This window comes from Wickerhamomyces anomalus (assembly GCF_001661255.1).
Source record: "Wickerhamomyces anomalus NRRL Y-366-8 unplaced genomic scaffold WICANscaffold_3, whole genome shotgun sequence".
Classification (NCBI taxonomy): Eukaryota; Fungi; Ascomycota; class Saccharomycetes; order Phaffomycetales; family Wickerhamomycetaceae; genus Hansenula; species Hansenula anomala.
In genome coordinates this window covers 408,632-424,724 of record NW_017567112.1, presented here as the reverse complement: position 1 = coordinate 424,724, position 16,093 = coordinate 408,632, and the positions used below count along the sequence as shown (strand labels likewise).

The window sequence follows — 16,093 nt, the reverse complement described above, 5'->3', positions numbered from 1 at the left end:
TGACATTACTATCATTTGAAAGTTTTCAAATATGATTACAAGACCACTGGGTAATAAAGAAGTTTCTTTAGAATTTTTGATGGGAAATTTGTGATTTAACAATCCGTTCTTCATATTCAGATTCGTTTGAATTGGGATGGGGCGTTTTATTTCAATCCTATTCGAGAAAATGACTACTGATTCGATACACTTACCCAAGAATAACTTGACGAAGTTTTTACATATTTTCCATCTTCGCGTACTGAAATTGTTTAGTACTATTTCTGTGTGATAGATGAATATGGAAAAGATACTTCTTTACATTTATATATGATTTAAAATCATTCATTTGCCTTTGTAGAATCTAAAAATTCTGTTACAACCCAAGTTGTAGCACATCCACCTTTAATCATTATAATACGTTCAGTGTCTGGGAATTGATGCAAATCATTGATATAATTGAAAGTAACAGAGTCTATTTTATTGATACCACAGTTTCCATGTTCTCCCCAACCCCATGATTTAACTTTTTGGCCGTCTGTTATGATACCATGTTCACTACCAACATCAAAATGGGAGAATTTGACATCCTCAACAGGAATGAGTTGACCATGGCTATCATTTCCAGCTGATATGATATGATTGGATTCATCAATAAAATGCAATGAGGACCACATGGTTTTGAAAAGTTTCCAGGATTGTGGTAATTTAGATGCAATATTGAACTTGTCCTTCCCCAAAATTTCAATCTTTCCCTCAGTATCACCTAATGCTGTGAAGTCTCTACCAACTTCAATGTGAGTGATTGAACCAGTTTCAATCAATCTAGGTTTCCAAATCTTTGTCTGAGCAGGTTCACCTAACTTTCCACTTCTACCATTACCCCAGCCATAAACCTCATGATTCTCTAACAAAATAACAGTATGATCAAGGCAGGATCTGACTTCGATAATATTGGACTCGAAATTTGTATCAATTTTGGTTAGCTTTGTACTTCTCCCTACCTTTTCACCTAATCCTAATTCCCCTTTCAATCCAAAACCAGCACTAAAAAGTTGTTGATTCCCATTCACAAATATTGAATATTCATAACCAGCACTGCAGTCAAGCCAAGGTGAATTATCAACTCTGGGTACCCTACTAAAAACCTTGACTCTTTGTTCATTATTTCCAATAGTTTCAGGATCGATCCCACATTGACCAAAAGTATCATCACCAGCAGCATACAAGTCACCATTTTCCAATAAAATCAGAGTATGATTACCTCCACAAACCACCTTCACCGGTCTAAGTTTGGACTCAAACACCCGTTTCAACTGGTTCAAATCCTCATCTGACCCATCTCCTAGCTGAAATCTACCATTTGAGCCACACGAATAAACATAAAACATATCAGTTGAAAGTTCAACATTTGTTCCTTATGAAATCTTGTTTCGCTATGGCAACTTGATGAAATTTCTTCTGTCGCGAAAAGAAAAAAAATATGAGAACAAAAATATTTTGACGCGCGCTAACAGAAACAAAACCATTTGAATATAAGAGAACAACGTTATTCTGTTTGGTGATTTAGTCGAAATTAGGTCCAATCTGTTTCTGTTTACTGAGATATTCTGGATTCAATTTTTCATTATAAAAGAACTGGTTTCTCCCTAGTTTTTTACATTCATTTTGGAAAAGAGCCATCACATTTGATAAAACGCTGCTATCAATATGGGTTACTCAGACTGGAGTACAGACGACACACCAAAGAAAAAACCTGTTGTACAGGTGCTAGACTCTTCACCATCATCCAACCAACCATCACCTCAAGCAAAGCAAACATATTCACACACCAAGCTGTTTGGTAATGTCAAACCTAAACCAATATATGATGAAAATGGATCTCAGATCAATAAACCTCAAAATGGATCAAATCTGAGAGAAAAGTTCTCTTTCAACGGTACAAATCTCCTATCTCAAAATAAAACTTCTACAGGTTCGAAAAGAGACATAGATATATTACAAAAATTATTCCCTACAGTCAAAGAGAGATTGATCAAAGCGGTTTACAATTCAAAGGGCAATAATGATCTCAAGTTGACCAAACAACATTTAACAACAGTCGTGGAGAAAAGAAAGCAAGAGGAAGTTTTGAAGAAATCTGCAAGTGCTACACCTATTTCACCAGCTCCTGAGCTCTCTCCACCTAAAGAACAAATCGAGATAAGCTCATCACCAGATAACTCTCCTCAAAAGACATCATCTAAGGTTGTTTTAGATAAGAAAAAGACCATTTCTGAAAAATATAGTACGAACTATAGAAAGAAGATTGATGAAGAGGATGAAGATGAGCAAGAACAAGTACCTGCTCCAAAGAAGATTGATGAAGAGGATGAAGATGAGCAAGAACAAGTACCTGCTCCAAAGAAGAGACGTCTAATCAGAGGTTCAAGAAATGTCACACCAGTTACTATTGATGATGAAGATGAGGATGATGATACCCCATCTGTTGAAGCACACAAACATACAAATAACATTAAGGCTAGAATTGCCATTCCAAAGAGTGCGCCTCCTCCTCCAGCGCCTCTTCCAAAGCAACAAGTTTCCAAATCTAAATCCAAACCTAAAACAATCAACCTAAGTGATGAAGAACAAGAAGAAGAGGAAGAAGTTCTGAATGATGAGTTCAGTGATGATTCAGATGTTGCTGAAGAAGAATCAGCAGTTGTTACATCTTCAATCGATGAATATTATGAACAAAAAACATTAGAATTCATGAATTCCGCAGAAGACCGTGATATTGTTGATGTTACAACTTGTACTTTTGAAATTGCCAAAAACATTGTCAAGAAAAGACCATTCAGAAGTATAAATCAATTTGAATCTTTTAATTTCAGAGATGAAGAACCTACAAGAAGAAGAAATAAAACTGATGGTGAAATTGTCAGTCAAAAGGCAAATCTTGTGTTGAGAGGTTATGCGGCAGTTGATAGTCTGGTTAAACAATGTAACAAGTATAGTGAAAAGATTGCCAATGAAATTGGGAAATGGGGTGTTAAAGTCCATGGTGTTAATGATGAACTGGAGGCCATAGATGTTGCATTAAGTGATGATGATGATGGTGATGAAGGTTTCATGCAATCCAAAAAGAGTAAACGTAATGGTTATTTCAAAGAAAAACCAAAATATCTTGCAAATGATGTTGATTTGAAAAATTATCAACAAGTTGGTATTAATTGGTTAAGTCTACTATATAAGAATAACTTGAGTTGTATTTTGGCAGATGAAATGGGGTTGGGTAAGACTTGTCAAGTTATTGCATTTTTATCACATTTAAAAGAAACTGGTATCCAGGGGCCTCATTTAGTTGTTGTTCCATCTTCAACTTTAGAAAATTGGATGAGAGAATTTAGAAAGTTTGCACCAGCATTTGTTGTTGAGCCATATTATGGTTCACAATCCGAGAGAGAAGAAATGAGAGAAATCTTGACTTCAAGATTAGATGAAATTGATGTTATTGTCACCACATATAATCTTGCCACTGGTAATAAAGATGATGCTAGTTTCTTAAAACATGCAGGATTCAACGTTATTGTTTATGATGAAGGTCATATGTTGAAGAATAGTTCCACTGATAGATTTCAAAAACTTATGAAGATTAAAGCCAAATTTAGATTATTATTAACAGGTACACCATTACAAAATAATCTTAGAGAGTTGATGTCATTATTAGAGTTCATTTTACCAACAATGTTCATTTCTAAAAAAGAGGATTTGAAATATGTTTTCAGTCAAAAAGCTAGTACTTATGATAATAATCCTGGTTATAATCCGCTTTTATCAGAAAGAGCCATTTCCAAAGCTAAGAAAATGATGGCACCATTCATTTTAAGAAGAAGAAAAGACCAAGTTTTACAACATTTACCACCAAAAGTTAATGAAATTGAAACTTGTGAATTATTCGAAACTCAATCTGTTGTCTATAAAAGAGAAATTCAAAGAGGTATTGAATTGAAAGAGAAGAAAAATAAAACTGCAAATGTTTTAATGGGATTAAGAAAAGCTTCAATTCATCCATTATTATTTAGATATGTTTACACTGATGATATTTTGAAGAAAATGAGTAAAGAAATCATGAAGGAACCAGTTTACTGTGATGCAAACCAACAATACATCTATGAAGATATGGAAATTATGACTGATTTTGAACTGAATAAATTATGTGAGCAATTTCCAAGTATTCATAAATATGCATTAAAATCTGAAGATTTCTTAAATTCAGGTAAAGTTGAACAATTGGGTAAAATTTTACCAGATATTATAGCTAAGGATGGTAAAATTTTGATTTTCTCATTATTTACACAAGTTTTAGATATTTTGGAACGTGTTTTATCTGAATGGTCAATTAAATTTTTAAGATTAGATGGTGGTACTTCAGTTGATATTAGACAGGATATTATTGATAAGTTTTATGAAGAAAAGACAATTCCTGTGTTTTTGTTATCTACAAAAGCTGGTGGATTTGGTATTAATTTAGTTTGTGCCAATACAGTTATTATTTTCGATCAAAGTTTCAATCCACACGATGATAAACAAGCTGAAGATCGTGCACATCGTGTTGGTCAAGTGAATCCAGTCAAAGTCATTAGATTAATCACAAAGGGAACAATCGAAGAGAATATGTATCAATTGGCTAAAAACAAATTAGAATTGGATAAGAGTATGAGTGGTGAACAAATTGAAACAAAGGCAGTGTCATATATTGAACAAATGATTTTTGAAGATAAAGATGTTCTTAAAGGTAAAGTTGAAATGGGGAGCTCGACTGCAACTCCAAAAGTTGAAGAAGTTGAAGTTCTTGAAGATACACCTGAAAGTGTGTCAAAAGATGAAGTGAAGACGGAGGTTAAACCAGAGATTAAACCAGAGGTGAAGAAAGATGATGATGTTGAGATGATAGAGGATAGTAATCAAAACTCAGTAATTGAAATTAATTAGTTAATAGAACGATATTGTACATTAGGAATTGAACTTTGTAGCGCTACATCAAATGTACCAAAAACCATAACAACGTATATAAAAGAAACCCAAACCATAAACAACATAAGACATATACAAGCAGTGTATTTTAATTTTCCTCCTCATCATCATCACCAATTGGTAATTCAGCCATTGGAGTAATTCTATAACAATGACGAACATCACCAGAATCCCAATCAAAAGAAGCAGAATGCAAGACACGACGATTATCCCATACAACAACTGTACCAGGTTCATAATTTGCTCTTATTTGCAAATCCACAGAATTATTAACATGATCACTTAATAATTTCAAAATTGCGTCACTCTCTTCATTCTTCAAACCTTCAATATGTTGAATAAAAGCTCTTGAAACGAATAGTGATTTTTTCCTTGTGACTGGATGGACCCTAACTAATGGATGAACATTTGTGGAAGGAGGTCTTCTTTCAATACCACCAGCTTGTCTTGATTGAGATGCTTGCTCCACAGAGGAATGAACAGCTTTTAAACCTTTAATCATTTTTTTAAAAGTTGGGGATAATCTATTATAAGCTTCTTCTGCATCACTGAATAAAGTATCACCACCACTTGTGTTACCATATTCATCAGTTGGGGCTTGTAAAACCGCAAAGAATGTAGTTGAAGGGGTATATTTCTCAAATGTGACATCTGAGTGCCATCCTTTTGTTGATAATGTTTTAGCATGGACAATATTATATTCATTTGGATCTTTACGACGATAAGTTATATGGAATTGTGGATAATTTGCTGGTGCTCCTGAAGATGGATGAACATGTAATGGACCGAAATATTCACCAAATTTTTTGTTGAATTCTAAACCTTTATCTTTTAGATCTTGATCTCTAAAAACAACAACACCACGTTGTGCAACAAATAATGCTAAATCATTTTTAGCTTGATCACTCAATTGAGATAATTGAACTCCTCTAACTTCAGTACCTAATTTTGGACTAATTTTTTTCAATTTGAATGAATCTTTATCAGAAGGTGGGAATAAAGATTTGAAATCAGGATCAGCAAAATGACCTTTATCAACAAAATTCTCATTGTAATCCTCTGGATATGGTTCATATTTTTCATTTGGATCCCAAGTTGGTAACCATTCTGGATAGTCGACATATTGACGGTCTTTTTCACCAATGGTTAAAACACCAGTTTTAGGATCAACAGAGTCTTGACCTTTTCTATAATGGATATCAAGATTGCTATATCCACTAATCTTACCGATTGGGATTGATGGTTCTTTAGTTTGTGTGACTGTAGCTGTAGCTGTTGGTGCCATATTGTTTAAATTGGATTGATGAAAAGATGATAATAAAAGAGTGTTTCAAGAAGGAAGGAATCTCGAGGTCTTTTATAGACTTGCTGGAGTTGGAAAAACATCAGATCATTTGACATGAGCCATATAGTACATCACAATGGTGGCGAGTGAACTGTTAACAGTTATTCTGATACTTAGAAATTGGTGATAATGAAAGAGGATCCACAGTTTTGCTCAACCACATTTCAACAGTTTTAAGGCTGGGGAGAGCGAACAAGCACATCAGCCACTAGAAATGGTAAACCAATCCAGAGAGTAACATGAAAGGCGAAATTAGAGCCCAATTCCAACTGTAAGCCACCCGTTCTTTCCTGAGCATGGGTTGTTATCAGAACCATAGCACTATCAATTGAAACTGACGAAAAAAGACAGTTTAATGTATGGTGTGGTGCGTACCGCTGATAATTGCAATTGTGGCATCGAGTTCTAAATTAAATTATGAGCCGAAACGAAGGTAGGGGAGATTGGTTATATAGTGGGATTATTAATGGGATGTCAGCTGATCTGAGAGAATATTGGTGGCTTGGAAATGGGTGTAAAGAGCTTGTTTTTGGTGGATAGGATGTACTTTCATTGGGGATGTACTCCAGATTGAAATAATCATAGATAGTGTGCTTAAGGAATCCAGTTTCATGGAGTCCTTTGAATCACTATAGTACCAATAGCAAAGATATAATCTCAAACTTACTATCAAATAACCCATTCACGTCAAAAAACCCTTTTATCTCAGAGCAAATCCGTTATCTATTGCAATCTCAAAATGTGCCAAAATAAGATGAACCGTGTGGAAATGGCAGACCTATACACAAAAAAATTTGAAACCAAAACAATGTGCAAAAGAGATGGAACTCATTTGGCAGATGAAAGATAGGGCTACAGCGCTTAAGTCTATCCAATAATGACGTTGAGATTACTAGTGTCAACTTCAATGCCTTTGGCGGTATGATTCATATACAAGCATCTTTGATTCATTAAACTAACATTTTATAAGGGCATACATTACTTCATCACTCATCCTAGTCTTTGGTGCTATTTCTTAGCGATAGTCATACCTCAAATGATTCTCACTGCAACTGTATTTGTACTTTTGTTTGCCACTTTGAACGTGATTCAATCGCTGTTGGGATTTGCCATGAATGGTCCAGTTGGTGTTTTCATTGCATGGGTTAATTTTATTCATGAAGTGGATTTGGTAGCTCAAGTTGTTTCAACTTTTCTATTATATCCCAAGCCATTGCAATTATTGTTTGAGACTGTGTTATCAAGGGAAGGTTATGATGATGTTGTATTAAGAGGCAAATTGTTTAGAGTTGTTGATGTTTCCATTATGAAAAGATTTAAAAGATGGTTACTTGACTTACCAAACAATCTTATCATTTATCCAATGACAAGTATCAACTTTGCAATAACTGTTATTTTAACATTTGTTCCAATTGTGGGTCCAATCTTATTAGTTTTCATTAATGCACCTCAAAGAGGCTTTGGGTTCCACAGTAGATATTATGAATTGAAGGGAATTGACACAAGACAAAAGAATGCATTCTATGCATCAAGAAGATTCCATTACATTGGGTTTGGTATTGTTACTGGTATTTTACAAAATATTCCATTTGTATCAACATTATTCCAATTCACTAGCGTTACAGGTGCTGCACTTTTAGCTGCTGAATTTGAATCACAATTTGCTCAGCAAAGGGCAGGTAAAATTATATTAAAACCAGGTCAAAGACCTGGATCTTTCATAATGGGTCCTAATTATTATGAAGGACAGATACCTAGATATACAGGACCTGTAATGGTTCCAGTTGGTGTGCCAGTGGTTCATACATTTGGGAGGTGATCACTCATTTATTATAGTTTATTACTTTAGGACAACACTATCAACACATCCAAACCCTGCAGCAACACCACCTTCATTTGATGATTCGAATTTTGATCTTAATAACCAACCAGAATTCTTATTAGATAAAACTTCACCAGTTTCTTGATTGAATACAATGGTACCAAAACGTCCTAGTTCACTAATGATTGGCTCATCATAAATTTTACCATCTCTAATGATTTTATTTTTGTAGTTGTGTGGATGTATTAGTTCCATCAATATATATCCTGCCCAATCTTTTTCAGGTATTGATTGTAAGAAAACAGGTATATCATCTTTATAAATATTATTACCACCACCTTCTCTTTGAGGTTTCAAGACAAAATTACCAGGTTTTTCAAAAGCCAATTTCTTAGCTTGTTTCCCCCTTTCACTATCATCTAATGGATAAATTGAAACAAATGTATCTAATAATTGTTGAAAATTTGATTCACCTTTTTCTTTCAAGAATTTTTTCAATATAACTTCATCTGTTAAGATTTGTTGAATTTTTTTAGCACCAACTAATTGAGTTAACAAAGTTGGAGCTTTAATAGCTTTGGAAGTCTCCAAAGTTAACCTATTTTCCCAATCTTGTTCATTTTGGAAATCATTTGGAGCATAACCAGATCTAAAATAAACCACTGAAACTTCATCATTTGTTGATTTGATATATAATTTCTTGGTTTGTGGATCAATATAAGTTTTCGAATCAATTTCTGATAATGTTAACCTTATTGATTTCACACCATGTTTTGTTAATAATGCATATTCTAATAATCTTTGATCAAAAACATTTCTTTCCTTATGTTGTACCACAACTAAAACAACTGTCTTGGTATTTGAAACACAATCATTATAATAATAGTTCCCATCAGCTAAACCTTCACTTAGTTTAGTTATTGATTTTGATATTGGTAAATCTTTTTCATCATAATATTTATCAGTACCTTCCCCAATATCATAATCTCCATGATTATTTAGATATCTATGTAATTCACCAACTTTTGTAGACAGTCCACCAAATGAAACACTCACAGTATTGAACTCAATTTGTTTAATTTGTGGTTTTAACCCTTCAATTTCATTAACCATATAATCAGATCTGAAAATACCAAGTGATAAAGGTTGAGAAATTCCAATTTTTTTAGCTTTTAAAAAAATTTCCCATAATTTACCTGTGAATCCTGAATCAAATTTTGCTAAATCATCAATAATCTCAGAAAGGAACTCCAAATCACTGGAGACTTTAGCATATAATTCATTGAATAACAATTGCACATCATCTGCATCTTTAAATGCTACTCTAGGGAATGGTGTTGGAAATAAAGTCACTGGTGCACTAACTGGTTGATATGATTTGAAATCTGGAGGATATATAACTAATCCATTGGCCAATGACCATTGAAGAAGGTTTTCAACAAGGATGGATTCCTTTGCGGAGTCTAGTTCAGGGAAAGCAGCAGTTGCCATTATTTTACCTTGGTTGTACACTTTGTGAATCGTTGATGGTTTGAATTGTTTTTAACGTTTGACCTTTGAAAGTTTATCATCAAGAAAAAACCAAATCGTTTGAAGCTCTCGAATTGGTAATAAAATCCGGAGTTGACGCCATAGTAAAACGCATTCGCGGAATTTGATTACTGTAATTTTTCGAAGTTTTACTTAGCTTATACAGCTAATAAACGGTCAAATCTGATTTAAAACATTGAAATATGTATGGAATTAATCGTAGTCTTCATTTATGTTAAGTTATATAGCAAAAAAACGGATTTCCGCGGCTGAGATTCAAAAAAAATGGACGAGTCCGGAGTCGAACCGGAGACCTTTCGCATGCTAAGCGAACGCGCTACCAACTACGCCACACGCCCTAGTTGTTGAAGTCGAAAAAGCGTTGAGTCGCTAGGAGCAGAAACCACCAATCACGTGACAAAAAGTTTTCTCTTCATATTTCTCACTTGTTTCGATAGGAATGGTTCTGTAATTTTGTAGGAATGTGTAAGAGTATACGTTAGAGCTACTCGCCAAGCTTCAATCTGTTTCAAAGCTCCAATTCCCGAGTAATATCGAGATATTTGTCCCTCTATTTTTTGACATAAAAAGCAGCTCATCGGAAATTTTTCACCTGCCAAAAAAAAATTTTATCAGATCATGTCAAAAGTTTTCAACAATAACCAGATATCAGCACCAAGTTTTATTTATATTCAAGATATTACTAACGTCTATATGGTCATATAAGATAAAAATTACTGCGAAATGACAATAAATGAAGATTCAGGATCTAGAAATAAAAGAAGAAATATAAGTAGAGGAATTTCAAGAGATGTTGTTACTCAAAGACATCCATTAAATGTGAAACCTTCTGGAAATGCATTGATTTTCCAAGATTCGAAACTTTCGAAAACTGAAGATTCTTTACTTGGTGATTTTAGAATATTCAATGATGAACTAATACTAGATATTCTCGGTTTTATTGATGACCCGAATGATTTGAAAAATTTAAGTCATTGTTCAAGAATTTTCTATGCATTTATTTATGATGAAGAATTATGGAGAAGGCTTTATATGAGGAAAAGTTTAAAAGAACTAACAAGTGATCAAGAAAACTTGTATCCATTAGGTATTGAAAAATGGGAAGGTTCTTGGAGAAGAACAATGTTACGAATCAATGAATCACAAGAAGCTAATATCAAACTAGCTGATAATTTATTGTGTTCAGATGTATTATTTAGACCATATCAGTGTTCACAAATTGATTATAAGACATTATTTAAAGATCTTATTGCAGAAGAGGAACAAAGTTGGAAATTACAAAAAACTCAAAATGTTAAATTTGGTATTGAAAGAATTGATGAAGATGAATTAACTTCAAATTTATTCAATTCAGATTATTACAACAAACCATTTATTTTAACTTCTAAAGATGAAACCAGATGGCCGCAATGGGATCTAGACCAATTAGTGGGAAGATTCCCATTAGTTAAATTCCGTCAAGAATCTGTTCAATGGCCATTAATTTTTTATTCCAAATATTTTCAACAAAATAAAGATGAATCACCATTATATTTATTCGATTGTCAAAGCTCAGCAATACAAAAACTTACAAAAGAATACAAAGTCCCTTCAATTTTCCAAACAGATTATTTCAAATTATTCAACACTGTGACATGTCGTCCAGATCACCGTTGGTTAATCGTTGGACCTCAACGTAGTGGGTCCACATTCCATAAAGATCCAAACTTTACAAGTGCTTGGAATGCCAACTTGTGTGGTATGAAACTATGGATAATGTTACCACCAGATATTAAACCACCAGGTGTTGGGACAGATGAGGAAGAAAGCGAAGTCACTTCACCAGTGGGGATAGCTGAATGGATTCTATCAGGTTTTTATAATGATAGTGTCAAGTTGGCAATGGAGGGCAAATGTCAGATTGGTATTACTTTCCCAGGTGAATGTATGTTTGTTCCTAGTGGATGGTGGCATAGTGTTATAAATTTAGAGGATTCTGTTGCATTAACTCAAAATTTTGTTCCTATTGGTTATTTGCCAAATGTTTTAAATTTTTTGAAGAATAAAAAAAATCAAATATCAGGGTTTCATGTCAAGGATTTCACAAAGTCTTTGAAGAATTTCATTGATGCAAACAAAATTGAGAACCAGTCATTCAACAAGTTTTTAAAAGAAGTTGAAGAAAAAGAAATAAATAATGAAGATATCGGTGAATGTTCAAATCATATTGATTTACCTATTTTTGAATTTTTCATTGAGTTAATCAAGCAAGATCCAGACTACAATAAAACAATATTGGAAGATGCATTAAATAAATTGAAAACTTTAGAGAATGAGGACGCCAAAAAACATGAATTGGAAAGAAAAATCATACAAAGTAAAATATGGGATGAATTAACGAAAAAAACAACAACGACGGAACAATTTTCATTTAATTTTGAAAGTGATGAAGATGATAATTAATAACTTGAAACTTTTTCATTATCAGAATCATTATCATTTTGAATAGCAGATGTTCCCTTTGAATCAATGTTTAAAAATTTCAAAATATGAGGGAAAACTAAATCTTCAATATCATCACCCCAAATTAAATCTAAATGTTCATGATCCAAAACACCAACAGTTTCAATATCATCTGAAGGTAACAACTTCTTCATAACATTGATATCCACCAAGGAATCTATAGTTCCATAGATTAATCTTATTGGGACTTTAATATTAGTTCTTGTAGGGAAATTTGGATTTCTAAAAGGTTTTGAAATTGTATTTGTTATTGAAAAATCTTCATCAAACATTTGGAAATTTGAATTTCTAATAATTTGAAACCAATGAACAATTGATTTAACAGAAGTTGGAGAATATAAATGTGAATAACTTGAAATTTTTTGATTAAAATTAATATTTAAACTTTTCCAATTAAACAACATTTCATTTGATTTATCAATGATTTTAACAAATAATGGTGGATAGATTATACTTTCCCAAAATGAAGCAGTTGGTAATAAAGTTTTTTTGCCAAATATCAAATACATAATATTTGGAGAAGTTTTAATTAAAGCATCAACAACTTTATGATGTAAACCTCTTGGAGTCATTGCAGGAGATAATGCAATGAATAATTTAACTTGTTTATTCAGGATTGGATTAATTGATAATGCAGCAAATGCTTGAGCAGAACCTTGACTAAACCCAATATAAGTTAAATCTTGTTGATTTGTATAATTCAATATATAACTTATTGAATCAGGTATATCATAAATAGCAAATTCATCAATACTAAAGTCCCAAAATTTAACATCATTTGGTTTTAAGTAAATATGTTTTGTTGAATATTTATTACCACGATTATTTCCTAACCAAACATCAAACCCTAAATCATGTAATAAAAAAGGTATGTTTTTATTTTTTTCAATATTAACACACCAAATATCTGAACACATTAATAACCCATGATGTAAATAAACAATTGGAGCGTTTTCAACTTTTGGTTTTATACGATGAAGACATAATAAATAACCATCATTTGTCTTGACAATATGATCATCAATTTCATGACCGAAAATTTCACCAATTTGTTTAATATTTTCAGTATTTTGAATCTTGTTTCTTAATTTCAACATATCAATATAACTTTTGGTCTTGGGAATTGAATAAATATCTTCTTCATTTGGTGATAAAAGGAAAACAGTATAAACTTGATTAATTATATTTGTGCATAAATGAATGATTGGTGAAGGTAGACACTTTGTTATAATGGATATTATGAACTCAATATAAGCAAACACGAAGGATACGATGACCATTGGCCACTCTAAAAGGGATAGTCTTCCTAAGAATGGGATAACCATGATGATACTTGATGTTGTATAAAGATTTGGATAAAGACTGTAGCAAACATGGAGAAGTTTATAACCAGCAATTTCTCAAGAATTATAAAAGTTCGCGAAAAATCGAAAATCAGAAATCGTCATCTGTCAAAATAAAAGTGTCAGTAACATATTACATAAGACATTACTAATACAAATTACATAATATCTTACCTAACTCCATCTGACCTTCAACTCGGCTGCGATTGGCTGCTCTTAAAATTTCCCCCGAGACCGCGAATTGTGATTTTGTCGGTTCCGTCATGCTTTTCACAAATGGCCTGTTCCGACTTGTCACGGGTTGGATTGATGAAAAAACTATTGATAAACTTGAACTTGAACTTGATTAATACTGACAAAAATACCATTAAATTCACAACATGCTTTCCACTCGTCTAGGTCTAGGTCTAATAAGACCATCTTCAAGATCATTAATCTCCAAATCTACAATCACCAGATCTTTACAAACAATCACAACTACTCATGAAAGGGAACAAGAAATTTTAGTTGCCCAAAGAAAAAACAGACCTTCATCACCACATTTAACAATTTATCAACCACAATTAACTTGGTATTTATCCTCATTGCATAGAGTCAGTGGTGTCTTGTTAGCTGGTGCTTTCTATGGTGTCACTGTTACTTATGCTCTTGGTTCAATCTTGGGACTTGGTATTGATTCCACAGTTATTGCAGATTCTTTCCATTCATTAAGTTCTTCAACTCAATATGCTTTGAAAGGTATTGCTGCATTCCCATTTTTTTTCCATTTCGGTAATGGGATTAGACATTTGATATGGGATGCTGGGAAAGAATTAACTTTGAAAGGTGTTTATAGAACAGGTTATGCCGTTTTAGGATTCAGTGCTTTAGCTGGTGCATTTTATACTTTTTTTTGAACAATAAATAAATGATTATGAGTTGAACTCAAGAAGAAACAACATATTTATGACAATATTATACTTAAATATTCATTATGATTAACTATATTTACACTTTGTATGTTAAGCGCTACGAATTTAGATTTCTCTGAGTTCATTCAATCATTTTATTGTCTATATCATTAAAAATTGGTCATCATCAAATTCACTCTTTATATAAAAATTAACATCAAATTCATTTTCTTCATTAGCATTATTATTATTATTATTATTCTTGTTATTATTCATTCTATCATTCTTTTCATTAATAAAATCATAATCATTTCTAAACTCATCATTCAATTTCCCAACATCATCAATATGTCCACTCTCCAAACATAAACAACTATCCTGTCCACATTTTTTACAATCATCAAATGAACTGGTGTTTGTTGTACTTCTTGACAATAAATTAGTTTCTAAATATTCCATAGGTATGCTCATTGTACGATCCAATCCAATACTTTTGAAATGTTGAGAAGGGAGTGGTTCAACAGGTTGTAATGACATTGATCTTTCCAATTTAATAGTTTTGGATTTTTTAAAACAATGAGGATCTTCATCTTCTTCTTCAAACACTTGATCTTTCTTTATGATTGATTCTAAATTTGGTAGGTTTGATGAAATTTGATTCTCAACAACAAGTGATATGGGAGATGGTGTATTATCTTCAGTTTTCAAAATTGGTGTTTGATTAGGTGTTGGTAAATCAACATTAGGTATTGGTGGTGCCTTCTTCTTCTTTCTATATTGACGCTTGGTTCTTTTAACTGAATGTTCTTGTTGTTGAATGTTTTTAGGATCAATAGTTGGAGAAACGTCTCTTGAAGTGATTGAGTTATTGATTGGAGTGGAGACAACTTCTCTTTGAGGTGAGATTGGAGGTTGTTGAACAAAATGATGTTGTTTTGTAGCTTGTAATGATTCAATTTCTAATTTCAATCTCGATATAATGTTTTTCAATTTTTGATTTTCCTCAGTGGCAGAATCTAATTGATTTTTCAAATCATGATCATTAAGATTTAAATTATTTTCAGATTGAGTCTTGTGAATATTTAAATTTGTTAAATTTGAGCTAAGTTTTGAAACATTTGAGGGTTTTTTCTTTTCTTGTGGTTTCCTACCAGCTTTTGGTCTTGGAGGTAATACCCATTGTTTTGAAGTTATAACACAAGGTAAACTTTGAGTTTCAAGTTGATCACAAGAGGTTTGAGATTCATTAATACTAGCAGGTTTGGGTAAAACATGAACAGGGGTTGGTTTTGGAGCTAAATTTAATGGAGCTGGAGCTATTGGAGTTAAATGGGTCTTGTAAGATTGCGATTTAACAATCGGTATAGTATGGTTCATCATGATTATGGTTTTTGAAAGTGTATTCTCTTTAATTTATTCGGGGTTTCTAGGAGAATGGGTTTATATATACGGTTCTAACCTTTTCGGAACGGTGGACACGTTAAAATTTTTTTCTCTTGACTTGATTATTTGGAAAGCATCAAAGGTGATAGTAGAAAGTATCTGATGGATGATGATCTTTGGCTTGAATATATGTCTGTGTACTCGACTTCAAGTTTGGAACTAATCTCAAGAGATGTAATGTAAATGTTGTAAACTCCAG

General features: G+C 32.7%; 9 protein-coding genes and 1 non-coding gene across 10 annotated transcripts; 4 read left to right on the top strand and 6 right to left on the bottom strand.

Moving 5' to 3' along the window:
• Nucleotides 1-320: 320 nt before the first annotated feature.
• On the bottom strand, nucleotides 321-1,370 carry ATS1 (Ats1p; the record flags this gene model as incomplete). Its single annotated transcript, XM_019181752.1, has 1 exon — nucleotides 321-1,370. One exon carries the CDS (start codon nucleotides 1,368-1,370, stop codon nucleotides 321-323), a length of 1,050 nt encoding a protein of 349 aa, XP_019038917.1.
• A 1,219-nt stretch (nucleotides 1,371-2,589) lies between these two features.
• On the top strand, nucleotides 2,590-4,956 carry FUN30 (DNA-dependent ATPase FUN30; the record flags this gene model as incomplete). Its single annotated transcript, XM_019181726.1, has 1 exon — nucleotides 2,590-4,956. A coding segment is annotated over one exon (2,367 nt), but the record flags the coding sequence as incomplete, so codon positions are not given.
• Nucleotides 4,957-5,086: 130 nt separating this feature from the next.
• Nucleotides 5,087-6,406, bottom strand: WICANDRAFT_83787 (TauD/TfdA dioxygenase family protein; the record flags this gene model as incomplete). Its single annotated transcript, XM_019185595.1, has 2 exons — nucleotides 5,087-6,220; nucleotides 6,398-6,406. 2 exons carry the CDS (start codon nucleotides 6,404-6,406, stop codon nucleotides 5,087-5,089), a joined length of 1,143 nt encoding a protein of 380 aa, XP_019038915.1.
• A 907-nt stretch (nucleotides 6,407-7,313) lies between these two features.
• On the top strand, nucleotides 7,314-8,003 carry WICANDRAFT_14098 (uncharacterized protein; the record flags this gene model as incomplete). Its single annotated transcript, XM_019180595.1, has 1 exon — nucleotides 7,314-8,003. A coding segment is annotated over one exon (690 nt), but the record flags the coding sequence as incomplete, so codon positions are not given.
• A 277-nt stretch (nucleotides 8,004-8,280) lies between these two features.
• On the bottom strand, nucleotides 8,281-9,707 carry GSH2 (glutathione synthase; the record flags this gene model as incomplete). The annotated part of the gene is made up of 1 exon (XM_019186301.1): nucleotides 8,281-9,707. A coding segment is annotated over exon 1 (1,138 nt), but the record flags the coding sequence as incomplete, so codon positions are not given.
• Nucleotides 9,708-9,981: 274 nt separating this feature from the next.
• WICANDRAFT_t55 lies at nucleotides 9,982-10,054 on the bottom strand. Its single transcript has one exon. It is a non-coding gene; the product is annotated as a tRNA-Ala (tRNA).
• Nucleotides 10,055-10,439: 385 nt separating this feature from the next.
• On the top strand, nucleotides 10,440-12,158 carry WICANDRAFT_31084 (uncharacterized protein; the record flags this gene model as incomplete). Its single annotated transcript, XM_019181795.1, has 1 exon — nucleotides 10,440-12,158. One exon carries the CDS (start codon nucleotides 10,440-10,442, stop codon nucleotides 12,156-12,158), a length of 1,719 nt encoding a protein of 572 aa, XP_019038912.1.
• Nucleotides 12,155-13,543, bottom strand: TGL1 (sterol esterase; the record flags this gene model as incomplete). The annotated part of the gene is made up of 1 exon (XM_019183341.1): nucleotides 12,155-13,543. The coding sequence occupies one exon, from the start codon at nucleotides 13,541-13,543 to the stop codon at nucleotides 12,155-12,157; it is 1,389 nt and encodes a 462-aa protein (XP_019038911.1).
• A 398-nt stretch (nucleotides 13,544-13,941) lies between these two features.
• SDH3 (succinate dehydrogenase cytochrome b subunit SDH3) lies at nucleotides 13,942-14,457 on the top strand (the record flags this gene model as incomplete). Its single annotated transcript, XM_019181642.1, has 1 exon — nucleotides 13,942-14,457. One exon carries the CDS (start codon nucleotides 13,942-13,944, stop codon nucleotides 14,455-14,457), a length of 516 nt encoding a protein of 171 aa, XP_019038910.1.
• Nucleotides 14,458-14,613: 156 nt separating this feature from the next.
• WICANDRAFT_78339 (uncharacterized protein) lies at nucleotides 14,614-15,831 on the bottom strand (the record flags this gene model as incomplete). Its single annotated transcript, XM_019184708.1, has 1 exon — nucleotides 14,614-15,831. One exon carries the CDS (start codon nucleotides 15,829-15,831, stop codon nucleotides 14,614-14,616), a length of 1,218 nt encoding a protein of 405 aa, XP_019038909.1.
• Nucleotides 15,832-16,093: the final 262 nt, after the last annotated feature.